General features: G+C 37.9%; 1 protein-coding gene across 2 annotated transcripts in view; it reads left to right on the top strand.

The window, feature by feature from the left end:
* The window catches only part of MGLL (monoglyceride lipase), a 1,112,320-nt gene that overhangs the window by 696,657 nt on the left and 393,228 nt on the right, over positions 1 to 22,435 (top strand). For both annotated transcript variants that reach the window (XM_044078543.1, XM_044078544.1), the window contains one exon: positions 14,431 to 14,567. In XM_044078543.1, coding sequence (XP_043934478.1) covers positions 14,431 to 14,567 — 137 coding nt within the window. The remainder of the gene's footprint in view (positions 1 to 14,430; positions 14,568 to 22,435) is intronic.

The raw sequence follows: 22,435 nt of genomic DNA, 5'->3' as shown, positions 1-22,435 counted from the left end.
AACTAGCTGGTAAGAACATTCCTAGCAATATGATGTGGGTGCATGCTATTTATATGCAATAGCGTATTTTTCCTAATTTCCTTCCAATAGTGTCCCTTCTTAAAGGTACCTGTTCCTGACCTTTGTACCTTCACATCAAGAAAGTTAATCTGTTCAGTGGAATATGTATGTGTAAATCTTAGAAGAGAAGTGGTACTTCCTAGGAATTCATTGAAGGATTGTAAATGTGTCTCATTAGCCCCCCACAACACAAAAACGTCATCAACAAATCTCTTGTACCATATTATATTATGGCTATGCACATTATTCATAATCACATCATTTTCCCAGTTAGCCAAAACAAAGCTGGCGTAGTTGTTGGCACAAGTTGTGCCCATCGCTACGCCAAATTTCTGTAGGTAGTAAACCCTCTCAAAAATGAACACATTATTTTCCAATATGATCTCAACTAAACTACTAATAAGATTTACCTTCTCATTAGAGTAAAAACCATCTTTGATCAAAAGTTCTGTCAGGTTCTCAACCCCCCACTCATTGGGAATGATGGTAAACAATGAATTGATATCAAAGATTATCAAAAAAACTTCTTTATGTGCTTCAGTACTAGTCTTACCTTTATAAAGATCTTCCAAGAAATGTTTAGTGTTTATCTACAATAGGGCGTAACATCTTTTGTACGAAAATGCTCAAAGGTTCAGTCACCTATCCTCTGCCTGACACAATCGGGTGCATGCGTGGGTCAACCAGACTCTTATGTACCTTTGGCAATTCATATATTGTAGGGATGGTATGGGGTCTCAACACTAAAATATCTAAATAGATCTTCTGGTATAACCCTAGTGATCAACAAATCAAACACTAGGAATAACACTTTCTCTATCAAAGCTTGAACTACCATTTTAGTAATATTTAGAAAAGTGCTCTGATCACTAAGTAAAGCTAACATACTGTTCAAATATTTCTTTTTGTCTAAAAGTACAACCCAACCTCCTTTATCTGCTGGCTGAAACTCTAAACTCCTAATCCCTTTTAATTCATTCAGTGCATCATGCTCTGCTCTACTCAAGTTGAAAAACGTTGGTTTACATTGTACACCAAAACACTCCCTAATTTCCTTTTCACAAACATTGCAAAAAGTTTCCGCAGAGGGGGTGCAACTTGGGCATAAAAGTACTTGGTTTCTTAAAAGTATTGCACATAGTATTCACATTTTTAAAACTTCCAGACAAAGAGACATTTCTACAAACATTTTCAAACTCAATAAATTGGCCAACATATCAGTTCTCTTCAATGGTATAAAGGACATGCCTAAATTAAGCACAGAGCATTGGGAATCAGTCAAAACATGTGATGAAAGATTAACAATTAAGTCTTTCTTACTGTGCTCCTTGTGTTTTTGTAGACACCCCAATTCTCTGCAGTTTGTATGCAACATGGTTGACCTTTCCTCCGTCGACTCCTTGACCTGTTGTTGCATTGTATCTGCTTGAAAGACAATGGTTCTGGCAGCTGAAGAGGGCTCTTGGCAGAGGAGAGTCGATTATTGAACTCAGTTTCAGCATTTCCTCTTGCTAAAACATTCTTATCACAGCTATGCATACTCGTGGACACCATGGAAGTCCCTACAGCCATGTTAACTCACATTTCCACTGAATCAGCTGGACTAGATGATGATGTAAGCTTGGAGACTGACTTAGCCGCATCTACTCCTCCCTCCTGCCAAATGAGTAGGCTGATTTGATGATGTCATCACGGGGATTAATCTAGCCCCATTCCGATATCTTTCTATTGGCTCGTGCACTTGATTATCATATTGATTGGCATTACCTTGTCTAGACCACGTAAAAACTGCTGCATTTCTGAAGTCCATAATGTCTCTGTGCAATTTCCTAACCTTTACTGCTTGTAGCCTTTTATCATATGCTGCAGTGTTCTCATACAAATTATCAAGGCTATCTTGCACAATATCACCAGTAAAAGATGTTTGCAGCTCATTCTGTAGCTCCTTAATTTCATATAGCAGTGACTTTTCCTGTGGCTTAAAGAAGTCTATAACTAACTTCATATGATCGAAGCTCAATTTTAAGTTCATATTCTGCCATTGCTTTAATAGATTAGGGTAAACCTCACCATATATAGGCATATTCAGAATACGCATGCCCCTAGGATTAGATTACAGTTTTTGAGTTTGTATATGTTTTTATATGTATACTTTTTTATATATGTGTTCATACATTGAAATGATGGTTGAAATGTGTTCCTGTACTCTGTATATAGATGGTTGTTTTAAGTGTTGGCACTTTAAGAATGAGTTTCATGTTTTAATTAGTTGATTGTTTTCTTACGTTGATTGGTTATCTTGAATATAAATGAATAGTTTTCTTTGAAGAATATGTCTGATGAAGCTGTTGTTAACAGTGAAAGCGCTTACCATTAAACTTGTTTTTTACTTTTAGTGCACTTTGGTTTTTCTGCCTACAGGAATACCACATTTTTTTTAGTTTGTACATTTGTTTTACTTCAGTGGTGTTTTGTTTCATGATTCCTGCATTTTTCATTATTTCCTTGCTATTTTTTGTTCATATTGTGGCATCATCCTTAGAGGAGGTAGAATGCTGCTTGGTGTTAGGCACATATTAGCCTGGGTGACAGTCTGAGAGCTCCATTATGTCCTTCTTCATGTATCCAGGGAGATATGGCTTGGGTTGTTTACATCCATATGGACTATGGCTGAGTCATATTAGTACTTGTGGTTCAACAACATAAGTGCATGCATAATCTGATGACCCCTGACAGAGGGCTGACCATGACTCTCTCTCCTTACTTAGCCTGGTGAATGGGACATCTGTATGTCTCACAATAGAGTCTCCTATGACCAAAATATTAGGTTATATTGTGGTGTACTATGGGCTTAGTAGCTGAGACACTTTGAGACATGGCTGTATGTGTCATGTTGGGTGTGTATTTATTTATTTGTCTTTGATGACCAGGAAATTCCGACTGGAGGAGACCCAGTAGACAAGCTCCACCACATTAGATTTATATTAACACATGATTTTCAGACATTTCTTGAAAAAAAAACAACAGTTACATTTTTCATGAATCAACAAACATAATTACAAGAAAGGTATATACCGTAAAGTATTTGCATCAACATTATAAGTCAGTTGTTCTAGCTGTAAAATCATGCAGAAGTAAATGGACTGATACTGCAGAAGGAAAACATTGCTGTAAAGAAGTTTAGTGTTCTTTTATTTCAGTAAAGAAAGGTTTCCAAGAAGTTCAGTATGTGCAATGAAGTACGTTATACAATTATGTAGGAAGGGAGATGTTAGTATTGCATAGGTTTGAAAAATAAATCAAGCAATATAATGAAGTAAGTTATAAAATTATGTTTGATGGGAAGGGAGATATTAGTAGTGTATAGCAGGATAGTGGCAATAACATATGACTGAGAAAGCATGGTATAAGATTAGTTCTATTTAGAATGCCTGTTTTAAATTGGTGTATCTAGAAGGTTTATTACTTAGGAATACAGAAGATGCATGAGTGGGGTAGAGCAGTGGAATGGGGCAGTTAGAAAAAGAGCAAAATGAGAAGTGTTGTTTAAGAGGGTGTGTGTGAAAAGGCGTGTATTGATTCAAGTGCAGGAGTGTAAGTTGTTAGGGGTGTAATTATTGAAGTAGAAAAGGGCAAAAAGTTAATGATAAGCAATAAGATGTTTGTGCTTCCACTAGAGGTCTCAACCCGATGATGAACATAAGCAAGACCAGGACTGGGTAAGGTATTGTTTGAGCTGGAATTTATAGCTTGAGAGTTTATTAATCATTTTTACTTGTGGAGGGATTATGTTCCGGAGTTTGGATATGTAACAGGAGTATAGTGAGCCCCCTGATGAATTATTTGTGGTGCTGCGGTAGCGTTGTCACCTCACAGCAAGACGTTGTCCCATTCGATTCTTAGCTAGAGCGTCTTCTGTGTGGAGAAATGCGTGAATGGGCGTACCTTCGTTGAAGGTTGTGCGTCAGGGCCGGCAACTCGGCACGTAAAAAAAAATCAACTGCCAATCATTAGCAGACCGGAGTTCCGCTGTGGCGACCCCTAACCGGGAAAAGCCGAAAGACACACACACAATAGTACTTAGAAGACATTTATCATCAGAACAGAGGTCCCTTGCAGGGGTGTAGGATAATGATAATGATTTTTAATGCAGGACATTGTTCAGGAAAATATATCAGTCTGTATGCCATAACCAGCTGAGAGTTTGTTATATATTTGTTAAGCCCTAGCCAGTTTAGCTGCTTTCAGGCTTGGCAGTGGTGAGCTCAATGTACATTGTTACTAGCAAATTTAGCTACTTTGTCATAACAGGAGGCTAGTTTGGATTTTTATTGTAGAGATTAGGTTTGTATGGATAGGTGAGGGATATTTGGAGGTTGGAACAAATAGGATGATGTTAGTTTTTTTTTCCTTTCTGGGTCTTTAAGGTACTATTTGCTCTATATAGGGAGCCAGGTTTCTGCTGGGTCTTTTTAATTGTTTGAAGAATATGTTGATCCACTTTAAGATTGTCATCTATTACAATGTCCAATAATAATAAAAGATTGTTTTTGATTTTCATAGATTCATAGATTAGTACTAAGCTAACTGCTCTTGTGAGCCTTTGTAAGCTTAGCCAATTATCCCTTGTGAGACTCAAACCCTGCACCTTGTGTTTGTAAGGCAAACATCTTAACCATTAGGCCACCCTCCCAACTCCCCACTGATGGAGATAATCTTTTGGGGTGAAGAGCATCAGTTTTCTTTTATTGGGATTAAGGAGTAGGTTTGAATTTTTTGACCAGGTTTTAACTGAAGAGAAATAAGTTTGAGTGATTTCTTGTAGTCTGGATATTGTGGGGGCTGTACATATTAAAGTTGTGTCATCTGCATATTGTACTATAATTGTGCATTGTACTGTAATTGTTTGGTGTATGGCAGTGTGAAGCTTGTTTATAAAAATATTAAAAAGAAGGGGTTCTAGCAGGGAGTCCTGAGGGACACCTATGGTAACTGGAAGAAGGTAAGACAGGAAGAGAGGTCTTGTTGCTTTTTGACTGCTTGTTGCCTTCCAGATAGATAACTAATGAACAAAGGATTGAGAGAGACCTAAAGAAGGGGGTTCAATGAATAAAAGTTGGTGTGATACAGTGTCAAAAGCTTTGGATAAATCTAGGAACTCAGTTGACACTAAGTTACCATTGTTCCTATGCTGATTTATAGTGTTGGTGAAGTGATTGAAGGCAGTGATTGTATTGTGGTGAGTTCTGAAACCACGCTACGGTTCTGAGAGCAGATTTGAATTTAGGTGATGTAGAAGCTGAGCATGAATACAGTTTTAAAGTATTTTTAATAGGGAGAGAGGATTGCAATGTGTCCGTAGTTAGTAAATTCTGTAGATATGCTACCATTGTGTAAAGGTATAATAATGGATTTTTCCAGATGGAAGAAACATATTTTTTGGATGTAGATATATTTATCAATATAGAGATTGAAAAAGAAATTGCATCTGCAGCCATTTTTGAGTAGTCTGAAGGGAGACTTGAAAAAACAAAAACAGCTGAATAGGAAAACCCAGAACTTATTTAATAGTCACAAAAATGTTATTTATTTATTTATTTTATTTATTTTACATTTGTTGACCGGGATAGTTCGACTGGATATATGTCCATTTTCAGCGGCGGCCCGGGGAGAAAAGCTGCAAGATAATAATACACATTGAACATTTAGTAAATGCTAGTTTCAAGCAGATTATAGTCATAAGCAATACCAGCATTTAGCACATATAGTACTAACTTATTATAAAACACTTTACAAAACATAACATTATTTTCAGAGTTATATATACATAACATTACATTTAGGTTTAAGACACGTTGAGCAGTAGTTATACAATTGACCCTTCCTGAAATGGATTGGTAGAAAAAAGTTAGAAGTAGTTGAAGGTAAGGCACTTAAGAAATAGAGAGGTAACTAGTCGGGGTTAGTGCGAGGACATAACCAATGAGTTTTGAAGTATTTCTTGAGTTTGTTTTAGAATTGATTTAGTGAGGGTTCATAACCAATGAGTTTTGAAGTATTTCTTGAGTTTGTTTTAGAATTGATTTAGTGAGGGTTCTAGGGTCAAGTCAGCTGGAAGTCTGTTCCATGTTTTTCCAACAGAGTTGGCAGAGAGTCCCCAGCTGAGTAGCTGGATTTGTATGTTTGAACTAGGAGTCTAGTGGATGACCGCAGTGGCCAGGTGCTGGTGTAGGGGCTGATAATATTTTTTAGTACAGGTGTATTTTCTGATTGGTAAGGACTTTATGTGCCACTATTAGCTGGTTGAAATAAAAACAATAAAATAAGTATCCAGTTAGTGCTTTCATTTCTAACCCTGAGACTTCTTCAGACTGAATACATGTAGCATCACCAAGCATTTATATAATTCCTAGTCATGTGATTAAAATAATTTAGTGCTTTTACCCTTTGTGTTTCAGGTAAGAAACAAATTCTTCTGTGTTATTTAATCCTAGTGGACAACAAGCATTAAGTTTAATTTGCCATAAATATGCTTTCCACCCTAATTCTTCCTCAGCATCAAACTTATTGTCATATTTTGCAACATAATCTAATACAATAAATTTAAAATCCACTTTACATTTTGATGAAATATAATGCTTACTTAAGCCATTTTTGGCATTACCAGCTGATACCTACCTATGAACCTATATACTACTTGCAGAGCCAAACAATAATCAATATTTTTGTTGTTCACGTTATCATTGACTTAATTTTTCCTAATACTGCATACTTCATTTATTTTCGACCATCAACACTAGATAGCCTCTGTGGATAAATCTGTTGAATATTCCCTCACCTACTTTCAGAAAGTCCCCATCCTTTTTGGTAAGCCTATTTGCTCTCATTAACTGCCCCTTCATTATATTTTGCTTGGTTCTGGTGGGATGCATACTAGAATAGTCTAAAAAAAAATTGTTTCATATTTTTTTTTGTATATCTTGCTGATAACTATCATATTGACAACACACCCCTTAGAAATGACCCAGTAGTCAGGGACTTAGGGACACACATAGATAGTAATCTAGCCTTTGACTGTCACCTGTCTACAGTGGTGAGGAAATCATTCTGTGTCGTGCAACTTATAAACAAAGATATGGCATCTAAGTCCAAGGAAGTCATTATTCCACTGTATTTGGCATTCATCAGAACTGTCATTGAGTACAATGCCCCTTTTGGTATGTACCTAACCAGGCATATCCGACAACTGGAATGTCCACAGAAGTTCATTGCTAAAAGAATACAGGGTATAAGTAAAATGTCCTATGCAAAACGCCTCAAGGCCCTATCACTATATTATGTGTCCTACAGGCTTTTGAGGGGAGATCGATGCCTGGCATACAGGGCATTGTCAGACCCCAGTCTGATGGACCTCCTGCACATCCACAAAACAAACAGCACCAGAATTACCCTTTCTAAAGACTTAAACCTTGCCTGTGATATAAATAGGACCTGCTGGAGAGATAGGTATGTATCCCACAGACTACCCCGTTTATGGAACAGGCTCCCCATCCATGTGAAGCAGAGTTCCTCCCTAATCCAATTCAAGTGCAACTTGGACAATTGGATAGGAAACTGGAAATTCATCCCTGGTTTGGCACCTAATGGACACAGGCAACCTGTAAATGGTTCATCTCCCTGGCTCATGCTTACACTTATCAAGGGTATCAGAACTTGTCCGAGATTTGGGATTCATGTCTAGGCTTAAAAAAGCCCTTATGGTTGTTTGCCTAGTAAACACATATGAATCTATGAACCTATAAATTCACCATTTACTTTTGATATCATCACATATAAATAATTTATACTGGTGTTAAGAGACCATGATAAGAGACCTTGGGACACAGGTGGACAGTAGTCTCTCCTTTGATAATCACATCGCCACAGTAGTCAGGAAATCCTTCTACATGGCACACCTCATCACAAAAGGTTTCTCATCCAGAAAAAAAGAGGTCATTGTTCCCCTCTACTCATCACCCATTAGACCCATTATAGAGTACAACGCCCCCTTTGGTATATACCTCACAAGACATCTACAACAACTGGAAAGGCTGCAGAAATATCTCACAAAGAGGATTACCGGCCTCAAACAGATGCCCTACGCAGACCGTCTCAAATAACTCCAGTTTTACTCCATCGCATATCGCCTACTCAGAGGTGATCTCTGCCTAACATACAAAGCTATGTCAAACCCAGAGCTGTTGGACATGCTCCACTTAAAGAAATCCCAATCCCTCCGAGCTTCACGCTCTAGGGACCTAAACCTTGTCACCACAATAAACAGAACATGCCGGAGGGATAGATTCCTGTCCCAGAGACTTCCCATACTCTGGAATAAACTACCTATCTATATCAAACAAAGCTCCTCATTAGCACTCTTCAAGAAGAATCTTGATGATTGGATGGGAAATAGGACATTCACCCCGGGGATCACCTCTATGGCTCTGCTCGACAGTGGCACAGGAAAATAATTTTCTTGAGTGGCAAAAGCTAGGGTACCTTTTTGGCTGGGCTTGTATAGGCCCCATGGCCGATAGCCTAGTACCTACCTATGAACCTATGAATCTATGGTGTGATTATATTCTATGGTATATTCTAAAAATGAACTTAAAACTGTTGATGTGCTTATGAAACTTTTTAAGTGCATCAGTGCTCCCTCTCCACACCAAAAACTCATTGTCAGTGAAGCATTTATATAAGGGAATATTGTTCATATACATGGTGTTGAAAATGTGTGTCACTTCCCACCCATGCATAAAATTGTTTGCATAACTCGGTGCCATTCCATTTGTTTGGCAGTACATGTTGTTGTTAAACTCATTGTAGTTATAACTGAGGATTACTTCTATAGCTTCCATAATTAATTGTATAGTATTAGTGTAAAAAAGCTTAGAATTAACCAGCTCATTTCTTACTGTGCCCATACCCTCATAGCCAATGTCACTAGAAGGTCATTTTCACTAACTTCTAATTTTTCTATTTTTGTTAAAAAATCAAATGAATCCCTGATGTATGAGCTGCCCACTCTCAGTCCTTTCAATGATGGACTTCAGCTTGAGTGATAGTTGCTGGACAATGATAGTTCTTATGCAGCCTGTGCAGTGTATTAGATGGGGCTGGTTTGGTCAGGGTCGAAAGAGTAGGAATAGAAATGGATATCTACTTTGACTGCTCACTCTTAGTCCTTTTAAGGATGGACTACAGGCTTGGGTGATAGTTGCTGGACAATAATAGTGCTTATGCAGTCTGTGTAGTGTATTAGCTGGGGCTGGTTGGTCAGGTTTGACAGAGCAAGAATAGAGATGAATATCTTCTTTAAACACTCTCACTCCTTTTAAGGGTGGACTACAGGCTTGGGTGATAGTTGCTGGACAATAATAGTGCTTATGCAGTCTGTGTAGTGTATTAGCTGGGGCTGGTTGGTCAGGTTTGACAGAGCAAGAATAGAGATGAATATCTTCTTTAAACACTCTCACTCCTTTTAAGGATGGACTACAGGCTTGGGTGATAGTTGCTGGTGTGCATTTGTCTAGATCAGGGAAGAGAATTTTTGCAGCAGATATTTTGCAATATTTGACAAACACTAGGCAGCATTTTTGCCATGTCGAAAATTTAACATCTCACAGATAGCAACATTTGATTCCTCTCTGATGGTTGTTATTGCTAGGAGCATTAATAAAGTTTTTTATTGGAAAATTTGTTACATTCCCACAAGATTGATATTGTTGCTGTTTGTGAAACATGGTTAAAGAACAATGACTGGAAACCAGTTCTGTCAGGTTATAAATGTTTTTACTGTAACAGACATTCTAATAAAAAATCAGGTGGAGGTGTTATGATAGGGATTAAAGATAAGTAGATATTTATTTATTTATTTATTTATTTATTTATTTATTTATTTATTTGACAAGGAGGCCAGACCCGGGGAGAAAAGCTCCAAAGTACAATAAAAAGACAGTTGGCAATAATTACCAAAAAAAAGTGTACATTCTGCCTAACAGCATAACACTGATCTACTATGGTTGAGAGGTAAGTAAACCTAATGGCAACCTTACTGATTTTATGTTTATAAGAGCAATATTTAAAATCTGTCTCTATTATTTGGCTCTGTCCAGCATACCTCTCAACTGTACAGATTTTCACAGAATGTTCAGATTTGTGCCTCATATTTTTGGTCTTTTTCTCATAAAATTGTTGTTTTCTGGCAAATCACTGGCAGCTCATTGAGGCTGAAGTCAGAAAATAATGACAGCTGAGTTTCATACTTCATACCCCTCAGAAAATCCATGCTAATGCAAAACCCGTATTTCTATCAACTTTTGAAGTTTGTAAGAGCAGTACTTAAAAGGGTCCCTATTTTGGGCCTTTGTCCCCCCATTATTTATGGCTTTGTCCAGATTTTTTGATCCAAGTAACAGGCTGAGAGGTATTCATACCTCTCAACTGTACAGATTTTCGCAGAATGTCCAGATTTTTCCCTCTGAATTTTGGTCTGTTCCTCATAACTTTTGTGATTTTCTGGCAAGTCACTGGGATGCTCTGAAGACTGAAGTCACTAAATAATGATATACATTTGTATTTCAGACCTCATATCCTTCAGAAAAATGCATGATAAGACAAACTTGTTATTCTAGATTCTAGCAACTTTCTATGGTTGCAATATTTAAAACCTGTCCCTCTTTGTGCCCCCCATTCTGTTAGGCTTTGTCCAGATTTTTTGCACTACTAAGAGGTTGAGAGGTATGGTTTGTGTGTGTGTGTGTGTGTGTGTGTGTGTGTGTGTGTGTGTGTGTGTGTGTGTGTGTGTGTGTGTGTGTGGCCGTTGGTGACAGGGAGAGAGATAGAGAGAGAGAGAGAGAGAGAGAGAAGGAGTGAAGAGTGAGAGTGATCGCTGGCAGCAGCAGCAATGAGGTTTGTGTATCTTTCGTCCATACCACCCCCACACACACACACACACACACACACACACACACACACACACACACACACACAGAGTCTCTTTTGCATTCATGCATGCATTCACTCACACACATCGCTCTCACTCTTTTTCCATCTCTCACACACAGTCACTCCCTCATTCATACCTGCATTCACTCACACATAACTCTTACTCTCTCCTGATCAAACACACACTCAGTCACATCCTCATTCATACCTACATTCATTCACACATTGCTCTGTCATCTACACCCACACACCACACACCCACTTATGCATTCATTCATACATCGCTGTCACTCTCCCGATCTCAGGTTTACTGGGAGCAGGTGGGAGGGCATCAGGGGCTAAGCTGGATTCGTGGAAAACATCATCCACCACTTCTAAGACAGGAGGGATGGCCAGGGGTCAGTGCTGGGGCAGGTCTAGAAACTCTCCTAGTCTTTTCTTAGACTGAGGGAAGTCCTGAGATTCCCAGTGGAAATGTTCTCTGTGGGTGTGAAGGGTTCCCCAAAGGAAAGGCCTTCTGGTGGGGAGGCAGAAGGAATGGATTCCTCTGCATCTGAATCCTCATAAGCAGTCAGAGGTTGTTGTTCCTCTTCAAAATCTGAATAATCAGATTCCTCAGAATCCTGCTCTGTTATTATTTTAAGAGAAAGGTGTCTTTTCCTTTTAGAAGTTGTGGCCTGACTACCCCTGATAAGGGAGATAAGATCCTCCACCATGTTAAGCATTTGGGCTTGTGTCACAGCTCTGGACCCAATGGAGGCAGAGACAACCAAAGGCTTGGAAGACGAAGAAGATTTCTGTGGCATATCGGACCCCGAAAGGGTCTCGATAGAGGCCTGCATTGATATTGTATTGGGCATCAGGGGCTGCAAAAGCATCTCACTGAATTCTGGAGAACTGACGACCTGCTTAACGGTAGCATCATCGGAAGACTTAACCTTGTGTGGTCTGTCTCTATCTTTATCTCTATGTTTTTTCAGAATGTCCACGGATTGTTGGCTGATGGACACCATTTCGGAATGCGAAGATGGAAGATGAAAATACCTGTCCACAATGAATGGTTCTCACGTTAAAGAGGGCACAGAACAGACATTGTGGTTTGGGCCTAAACAAGTGATGCAGTATGAATGAAAGTCTCGGTATGAGATCTGCATTCCACAGGTGAGACAATTGTTAACTTTTTTGGACATCGGTTAGTGCAAGAAAAAAAGATCCCCAATGGGCTACTTAGCTTTAGATGTTTTCAGCTGTAATTCGAGCTCTGCTAGCGACCGACTGGCACACTTGCGAACTGCTTCTGCTACAGGCTTCATGGCAAAAAAGGCTGATGCAATGGTGTCGGCTGCCTTGGTTTATAGCACTGATGACCTGACATCAGTCAACAAGTGACAGGAGCCGATGCAGAAAAACATTGACTCTGGTATTCGGGTTGGCCGAGGGCTACCCCAGTAGGAAAAAAAACATAGGTGATGACTGCAACGGTGAATACACTCGAACATCTACATTTATGGTAAGTGTACACAACTGTACTTTTTCTAAATCAAATATTTGTTTAGCTCCATTTTAACTCATTCTCCAAAGCAAATTTTGAAAACTTTCTATATACTGTCTATAGTACTTTTTCCGTACCTGCATATGGTGGAATTTTCAAGCAGCAGATTATATCAGCCTTGGTTTGTCTCTTCTTTCACCAAAATGCTCCAGACTCCTCTGGACTCAGATATATCTCACTTTAAGGGGACCAGTCTCTATTTCCTTACCTGTTTTATATTTTCTTATGCAGAAGAACTTACTTCTCTTCCTGATGCAAAAGAATAAATGAATAGAATAAATAAATAAATTAAATAGAATAAATAGTGCATTTAATTGTATATTCCTGACTGGTTTACTAACCATCCCTATTTATGCCTGCTTATCCCTACTTATGCCTATTCACCCTATTTGTTAGGCACTCTCCTGGTGGAACCACCATGCTGTGTTTCAGTAGCTGACCATATCTTGTTTTAATTCCCACATTGTAAAGTATTATATTTCTTTTTTGCAATTCAGAGTCCTGCCCAATATTTTTGTTCTATGACTGAATGAGTCAAGATTTACTTTTTTAAATATCTTCTATCTGTACTGCTAGTTTAATTACATATGTATTTGCTGTCCTGCCCATCTGAAGCACATTCTTCAGTCTTTGTTATGTATTGATGAAGGTGCATCAAACTGCCATTTTGTTGATGCATAATTTTCTTATTCAAGGGCTTCATATAATGCTATTTACTGTTATTACTTAAAGAAGACTATCATTATTTACAAAGAAATAAATGTAAGGTTTGTAAAATTTACTGATCATAGTCATATTTTGCTATCACAGTTTCAAGTCCAGCTGTTACATTGTAACAATTCTGCATTAAACACTGTAACACATTTTATTATAAAGTGGTACTAGGGTAGTAATAAACAGTAAATATTGTAAATCCTTGGTACAGTAAGAAGAGAAGGAACAAAAGCTAATCTGTTGCTTATATATAATTTGCTGCTTATTCCAAAGGACACAGAAATGGGCACACTAGTTGAGCAACGTGACCCTTATCTATCATTGAAATCTGTGGTGCAGTGGCTAAGATGTACTAATGCTTAGTGAGTAGACTGGCATTTTCGTGACAATAATGTCTATACCTTTGTAGTTTTCCATATCTCTGTTTCCTGGGTTGTCGTTTTTTAATTACCTTCTGAAGAAATGATTCATGCAACTCAAACTCTTTCCAATAAACATCAAGACTAATCGATATCTGTAGTATAACAAAGGAAAAAGTGGTTGCCAGCATACATTTAGCCTATTTTTTCTTTCAGAACATGTGATCCTGAGAGAACATTTATTTATTCGTTTTCTACAATATGATGAATTTTTCATTGGTCACAAGAGTCACAGATGTAGAATGATTATAAAAGACAAATTCAAATTTAAAATCAGTGCCTAAGATGAGTATTGATGTTTCAAGGTAAAGAAGACCACTTGCAGGAAATGGAAGAAATTGTTCAAAGTAAAATGATGCAGGATATGTAATAGCAGTTGAATGACTATGCTGTAACTGGAAAACCATGCAAGAAAAAAAACATAAAAAAATATAAAATTGTCCGAGGTTGTCTTATCCTTACCCCCTTTTCCATAACTGGATTGCTATTTGTTGAATCACAGACACCATCTTTAAAGAGGCACTAAGTAATATATGTGATTAGCCATTTAAAATATTTGATTCTACCTCATGTAAATGTATCTGTAATTTATAATCTAATTTTGAAAATAAATTAGTGACCATTTTCTTTTATTGTCAGAATTTCTCAGCTATAGATATACAGCTGTTTAATTCCTTAATTTCATGTTTAATTTTTCAGTTGGTCATGGACAGAGTGAAGGAGTTCGGATGGCAGTTTCAGATTTCCACATCTTCGTAAGAGACTGTTTACAACACATTGACCAGATGGTGAAAATTCACCCCAACCTGCCAGTGTTTTTGTTGGGCCATTCAATGGTCAGTTTTTTTTTTTCTAGACTAGAATATCATTTGTTTCTTGTGTATGTATTTTGCCGTGTTTACTGGTTGGATCCAACTGGGCATGCTGTGCATTGCATACATTCTTTATAAATCAGTTCATAAGGCTATTCAGTGCTATAGAAAGGATATTTAACATTTCTAGAAAAACAGCTCCATGATTGAAAGCATTGTGATTGGGATGTGGATCGCAACCAGTTATAGGCTTAAAAAATATTTGTCATGATATCCACTTAAGTACAATGAAAGAAAAGATGAGACTCCGCTGGATTTTCCACTGCTTTATTAAAATACACAAAAAGTTGTATCCAAAACTGGTAAGAAACTCCAACAAAATGAATATCCACTGACAAGCGCTTTCGGGTTAAAACCCTTCATGGATGAAGGGTTTTAACCCGAAAGCGCTTGTCAGTGGATATTAATTTTGTTGGAGTTTCTTACCAGTTTTGGATACAACTTTTTGTGTATTTTAATAAAGCAGTGGAACATCCAGCGGAGTCTCACCTTTTCTTTCATTGTACTTATTTTTCGGCTGTTTGGTGAGTCTGAGGCATAGCAAAGAACATTATTTGGTCATGATATCCACTTTCAGCATGAAGGTGACTATTTGAAATCCATGTCAAAAACACATAAAAATCTCAACCTATGATCAATAACCAGTCAAACTCTTTGCAATACATAATGTTTCCGGTGCAGCAGTTGAAGAACAAGAAGACTGTTTGCCATTGTGACACTGCCAACCCAGCTATCTGGAATTTTGTAAATAATCATATGTCATTTGTGAATATTAATGTGATTCATATGCTTGTCTTACAAATGTAAGAGAACTATATGTTATGTGTATATTAAACTGTTGGTGCAGAAGTGTACGTTGAACTGTATGTTATGTACTGAGCTTCAAGAATGTAACCATAGTGTACCCTACTGGAAAAGAACATAATGTTTTATGATTGTAGTTATCTCTCAGTTTCACTGAAGGATACAGGATGTCTAGAGCTAGAGGTTTCTTTCTATTGTCTTGAAACAGAAGTAATTACTAGGTTTAAAATTTAATTGTTTTTATTGCTGGTTGACTTCCTAGCAGCTGTACATCTAAGAGATATGTATTATTGACACAGAGGTGCTAAATTTTAAGTATCTGTTTAGCCTGGGAACTGCAGGCAGGTGGCAAAGAGTGATGTCATCCACCTCACCCAGCTGTAATGTTTTGATATTAATCTGGGAACTCTATTAGTGACGTTATATTTTGTATTTGTCTTTGGACCTGGAAACATCCTTTCATCAGCACTTGCCTTGCTAATAGTAAGTAACCAGGGTACAGTAATCTCTCTTAAATATAGATAGGAATATAGTAAGGATTAGTTAGATGTTTTCTGTATTTATTTGAGAATGTCCTGCAATGTTGTTTTAAAATATTTCCTGTGATTCTAAACTCTGTAGTCACTGTGCTGAGTTATTAAGTATTGTCTTGTTCTTTTATTATTTATTATTAAATATATTTAAACCTTTTAATTGTGGCTGGTTTGTTTACAGATATTTAAGCTATTAGAGTACTTGCATATGTATTTGGTGACACTGTTTAGGCCACTCCTAAATAGCCGTGAAAGTCTTGGTCACACTTACCATTTGGATAATAGTAACATTACACAGTAGAATTGGTCACCCTTTGTATGGGCCTTATAGCAGCTGATAAAGAGTTGGTTGGTGGCAGTGATAACTACCTTTTAGTCTGGGCAGAAGGTGGCATAGCAAGTAAACCTGTGCCAGCCTTTCCCAGGTGTGTGTGTGTGTGTGTGTGTGTGTGTGTGTGTGTGTGTGTGTGTGTGTGTGTGTGTGTGTTTGTATACAAATCAAATCTCAAAGTGTATGTGTCAGCTACTTGGGCAGGGACACGAAGCACTGGTTGGACAGAGAGTGTGCTGGAGGTTTTGGCTTGACTGCTCAGCTGAGATCTTAACCCTATAGCTGTGCCACTGGGGAGTCTTACTGGGGATCTGGAGAGAGAGGGAGAAACCAGCCCCAGACTGAATGTGACCTCTGTGTGCTCTTAAGGGAAATTGTACTTTACTGTGTGTGTACTTGTCATCCTCCCAATGTGTACATCCCTCACTGCTGCCAGTGGTGAGGACTGAGGCTCCTTGATTACTGGGCCAGTGCAGGGGCATCACAGCCATGCTAATCATTTTACTTGTGTTTGCTTCACTGCATACCTGGGATTCAACACACCTGGCAACACTATGCTTACAATCCCTCCACATGTTCATTAGAGCTTACTTTCTACACATTTACATATAAAATTAATATTTTCTGTGCTTAAAAATAATAAAGTATAATAGCGTTGCATACTAAGGAAAACTTCATTGCATGTATGCTTTACAACATCCTAGGTACATGTACAAGAATTAATGGTAATTTTTTCCAGTAGACATCACTATGACTTTATTATTGTGCATTACTGAAGCTCTGCCTTCATTAAAGTTGTAGACCTCAATTTCATATCCTGAACTGTTGAACGCTTTGCACTCTAGTATGACTATAGATTTGTGAGTATTTTATTAAAACCACATGGGTACATTTCATTTAGGGTTGTACATGCTCATATTGACTTATTCTTTACTGCTGGAAAGCACAAAAACACTGCGCACTGCACACACAATTGTAATTACATGCACAAAGCTTTGCTGGACCATGCTATAGCACTCGTTTGCTTATTGTATTCCACAAGCAATATTCCCTTATCTTGGATGGTGACTTAAGATTTAAGTCTTGTGGATATTCAAGCCTAATTGTGGTAACTGCCATCACATAAACTGCAAAAATGTGCAGAACTTGCTCTATATCAGCATTCATTTGATACAATTCATGAGTGAGACATTTTAAAACAGGCGCACCAGTAATATCTGTTTCATAAACTCCTCCTGCCGGTTCTAAAGGACTTTACAAAAGTTTGGGGCTTTATGTGGCTCTTCAACTGATGACTATGGTAATATGTCTATGTATTTTACATTATTTGTGTGGGTGCACACTAAAACTCATTCAATGTGAGGTTCATACAATGCTAACCTCACTATAAACCTTTGATGTGGAGAGTCTTATGTAAAGCCCTCATTACAAACATTAAGCATTTTATATCAGCGAGAACCTTTAAGCATTTACAACAGGAAGGGCTGTAGGTAACAGGTGGCTAAACACAATGAATAAAATCTGAACCTGATATCACTGCTTCCACCGCCTTGCCACCTTTTTCTGACATTTAGAAACATCAACATAGGTGAGATCAAGCAATGTACAAAGAGTTTTGCAGTGCACTTTTCTTTGTATTAGGCACGTTTCCACACATACAGGCTAGTGCTTGTCAGTATAGCATTCACAAATTCAGTGGAACACAACTAATTGGTAATAAGGTTTTACCCATGTATACAGAAACATTTTCAGGGCTCTAGACTGTAAAATCAATAGCAAGAGAAATGATAAGTGGAAAACAAAAGCCGTACAATAGAGGAAATAAAAATCTTGTGCTTGCAAGCAGAAAGCTGGAGAATAAAGTTGTATGGGTGATGTGCAAGCAAGGAACTAGGATGGTGTACCATGACATATGCATGAGATATGGTCTATTCCTGGACTGTATGAAGGAAGAGTTTAATGTTCATTGTTAGATCACTGTTGCTGTAGCTTAAGCTGTACAGGGTTATATCCTGTCAAGGATATGACAACAGGACAGCATCCAACACTTCAAGGCACTTTCCACATGCTCTAACTGCTAAACAAATTGAAGAGATCAGTATAAATTCAATGGTTAGAGCACCAAACATTCAGAACTTTCGTGCCACTGAAGTGCGCTTTTCAGATCCTGGAGTTGGGGTTTATCAAAAGGGAGTTATTTTAGTGGGTGGACTAGTTATCTCAAAACATAGGTCTCCCCTTTCTCCCTTCCATCTCCTACTCAGTCTGTAACCACAGATGTCACATAGCTGGCATGGGAGGGGTTTCCAATGGGGGAAAAGTTCAGGGTCTGTGGAACAAACAAGACAGGCTTTTGTTTGTTTTGTCTTTTCGGCTTTTTCCTGGTTAGGGGTCACCACAGCGGAACTCAGGTCCGCTAATGACTGGCAATAGATTTTTTTATGGTGCCGAGTTGCCAGCCTGATTCCTAACCTTCAGCAAAGGCACGCCCATTCACACATGTCTTTCGGAGGTCACTCAACCGCAGGGAGGACATGCAGACTCCACACAGAAGGCACTCCAGCCGTGAATTGAACAGGAGAACCTCTTGCTGAGGCAACAACTCTACCGCTGTACCACCATAGCTTAGCCTGAACAAGACAGACTAAAACACATAAATGACAAAGAAATGATGGCAGTAATAAATGCCCTCAAATCTCTAATTCATCTTTGGACTCCAGGACCTCTGCTAATAATCACAGACAACACCACAGTGATGTAGTACATAAAAAAAGGGAGAATCGGATCATAGCCCCTTTGCAGACAAGCTATTGTGGCCTGTTGCCCACAAACTCATCACAATCTACCCCTTCTATCAGAGTGAAACATCACCGCAGACAAGCTGAGCAGGACCAGGACAGAACATCATGAATAGAAATTGAACCCACAGGTTTTCCAGGAATTGATCCAGCTGTGGGGAACTTCTCAAATAGATCTGTTTGCCTCCGTTCACAACAGACAGTTCAGTTCTACTCCAGGATTCCTTGCAAGCAGGCCTGGAAGACAAATGTGTGTTCCCGAGCACCTTTCTACCCCTTCACCTGACAACCAGTGTCATTCTAACGATTCAGAGGTAATTGTGGTGACTCCCTTTTGGCCCTACCACTAATGTTTCTCTCCATTTTTTTAAAATGACCAAGGCAATTAACAAACTTTCTCACAGAATGAATTTACTCATAAAAGATAGGTGTTTGATATACTCCTCCCTTGAACTTCTTCATCTGACTACCAGGATGATAGAATTTTAATGCCTCTTAGGCACCTGTTTTCTGAAGATGTGAATCAAGTACTAAAGGAGGTTAAGAAACCTACTACTAGAAATTATATATAGGCCAAGTGGGAAAGATTTCATAGCTGGTGGCAAACAAAGAACCAAGACCCCTTTAAGGCCCAGATGCCTTTGGTTCTACAATATTTATGTGAGTTATTATCCTCTGACCTTTATTACTCTTCTATGAAGTTTCACCTTTTACAATGTTCACCTGCCAATAGATTACCCTTTCTACCCAGCCTCAAGTCAAAACAGTTTTTAAAAGTAGTTCTGTATATCCACCCACTTAAAAAACATATATCTCCTTCTTGGGATCTCAGTTTTGTTGCAGATAATGCTTTTTTTTTTCAATTTGAACCAATTCACCAGTCTGACCTGCAGTTCTTAATTTGGAAGATAATATTTTGTCTGACATCTAGAAGAAGAGTATCTGACTTACAGGCTCTTGTGGTGAGTCATCCTTATCTCATTTTTCTTAAGCACTGGGTGTCTTTGAGAACAAACCCTTCATTTATACCTAAGTGGCTTCACAGTTTACTTTGAGCCAAGCTATTTATCTCCTGTGTTTTGTTTTTCAGATCAAAAAATAAGGGAGAAAAGATTTTGCATATTCTGCATACCCACAGGCAACTCAGATGGTATTATTGACAGGACTAAAACTTTTGGAAGATCAGAGCAACTGTTTATTTCCTATCAAAGTTAGGCAACGAGACCATGTCAAAACAGGCAAATTCCAAATGGCCAACTCCCATGAAAGGTAAGACCCTATTCTACAAGGCTTCAGCTTCTTCTGTGGCTTTTTGGAAAGGAGTAGGCTCTAGACTTCTTCTCGATGCAGCAACTTTGTCCTCTGTACATACTTTTACAAATTGTATTATGTTCCAGATCTAGAGCAGGTTTTGCTTGGAATATTCTTCAGGGGCTCCTGGACTCTGACCCTTCTTTCTCCTTCCTTTGTTTGTAAGCTCTGGTAATCTACCCATATAGCTTTGGTTACTGCAATGGAGATCTAAAGATGAACATAGTACATTTGTGTAAGTTAGCTTACCAAAACAGTAGATATTTGAATAAATCATTTTTGCAAAAGGGATACCCTCCCTCAATTCCCCTTTCTTGTCTTATGTTTTGTTTTGTTTTCTTGTTTTTTTGCCAGGGTATTGATATTTTTATTTACTTTTTTCCATATTTTTTTCCCAGGGTATTGATATTTTTATTTACTTTTTTCCATAGCATTTACCTAAAAGACAAGGTTCTAGCTCCTCTTACTCTGAGGAAAGAAAACTCTGAAGATTTGTCACCCTAACCACTGACTTTATATCCTTAAGCTGTTCAGTGGTGAGGGTTAGTGGAACATGACCTAAAGCTTTGTATGATGGCCAGCTATCATATCCTTGGCAGGATTTAACCCCATATAGTTTATGCTACTACAACAGTGATCTATTCAAACATCTACTGTTATGGTATGTTAACATATACAGCAGTACTTCAAAGTAATTCTAGATATGAATATGATTTAATTAAAGACAGTTTAAAAAGGTCTTTGCATAAAACAAGGTGATGCCCAGTAAATTATAGAACCATATATGTATTGAAACTATGAGCATGAAAACAATTTAAAGACAGTACATTTTTTTAACAAAACACAGTAACGTATTCACTGAGTTCTGTGACAGCTTACTTGGTATGACATTGTGCCAGAATGCAATTTATTTAAAGGCAATGCTAAGTGATTATTGCATGACAGGGTTGGGAGGGTGGCCTAATGGTTAAGGTGTTTTCCTTACAAACACAAGGTGCAGGGTTTGAGTCTCACAAGGGATAATTGGCTAGGCTTACAATGGCCCGCAAGGGCAGTTAGCTTAGTACTAATCTATGAATCTATGACAAAGTGACAGGACAGTGAACAATAAGGTAATTTTTATAATGTGATGTTTATACTCTAATGTTGTAAGTGATTATTTTACTGCAAGATATGAATCTGGATTGTAGCAAAAGGTGATTAAGTGCACATTTAATAATGTAAATATTAGGTCCACCAAGATACAAGCTTATTTCCATTGCTACAGAACATCACGATGCAGCTGTTTGCTAGTTTACAGAAAAAAACACTAATATTGAAACACAAGCCAGATGAACTTAGATGAAGCTTAATACGATTCTTAAGTGAAACATAAGTGTTCTCATTTACTAAACTATTTTCAAGAGCTGTAGGCTTGTTCAGATCAATGTTAATGCATATTTTTAAAGATAATGCTGCCTAAGGCAATGTATTGTTAAGGACCCACACAAATCAAATAGTGTCCCTTGAGGGTAATATTAATGTGAAACTGACCTGATATAGTCATATATACAGTTTTGAATTGTGTGTGTTGGAGAGGTCAGCTAGCACAGTTTGGTAGAAAATTCATTTGCATCACTTATATATGTTTCACTGGTCAGGTAGCCTAGCTGGATTGAGTCATATTTTCAGTTGAGACATAGGGAGAAAAATCCACAAATATATTAAGGTACCTAACAGTTACATTAATTACAACAAGATGTATAAAACAATAAATAATGTTTAATAAAATAAATAGTCTTAAGTTGGCAATGCAATAAAGATAAGAATAATATTAAACAATTTAAGGTAGATTAGTGATTACACAGGTAGGGCAATGCAGCAGAGATGAATGGATAAGAAAAACCTGAACCATTGTTAGGTTTTGAAAAGCTAACCCTAAAACCTGTTCAACCCCATTACTAAAAGCTCTTCTCAGACTTAGGGTCCAAGACTGAGACCACTGGATAAAATCATAGTCCCTGGAATACCATAACAGCTTTAATCCAGAAAAGTCATCACACAGCAGAAATCCAA

This window comes from Protopterus annectens, chromosome 7.part1 (assembly GCF_019279795.1).
Source record: "Protopterus annectens isolate FY-2018-M chromosome 7.part1, PAN1.0, whole genome shotgun sequence".
NCBI classification, from domain to species: Eukaryota; Metazoa; Chordata; order Ceratodontiformes; family Protopteridae; genus Protopterus; species Protopterus annectens.
This window is presented reverse-complemented; position numbering and strand designations above follow the sequence as displayed.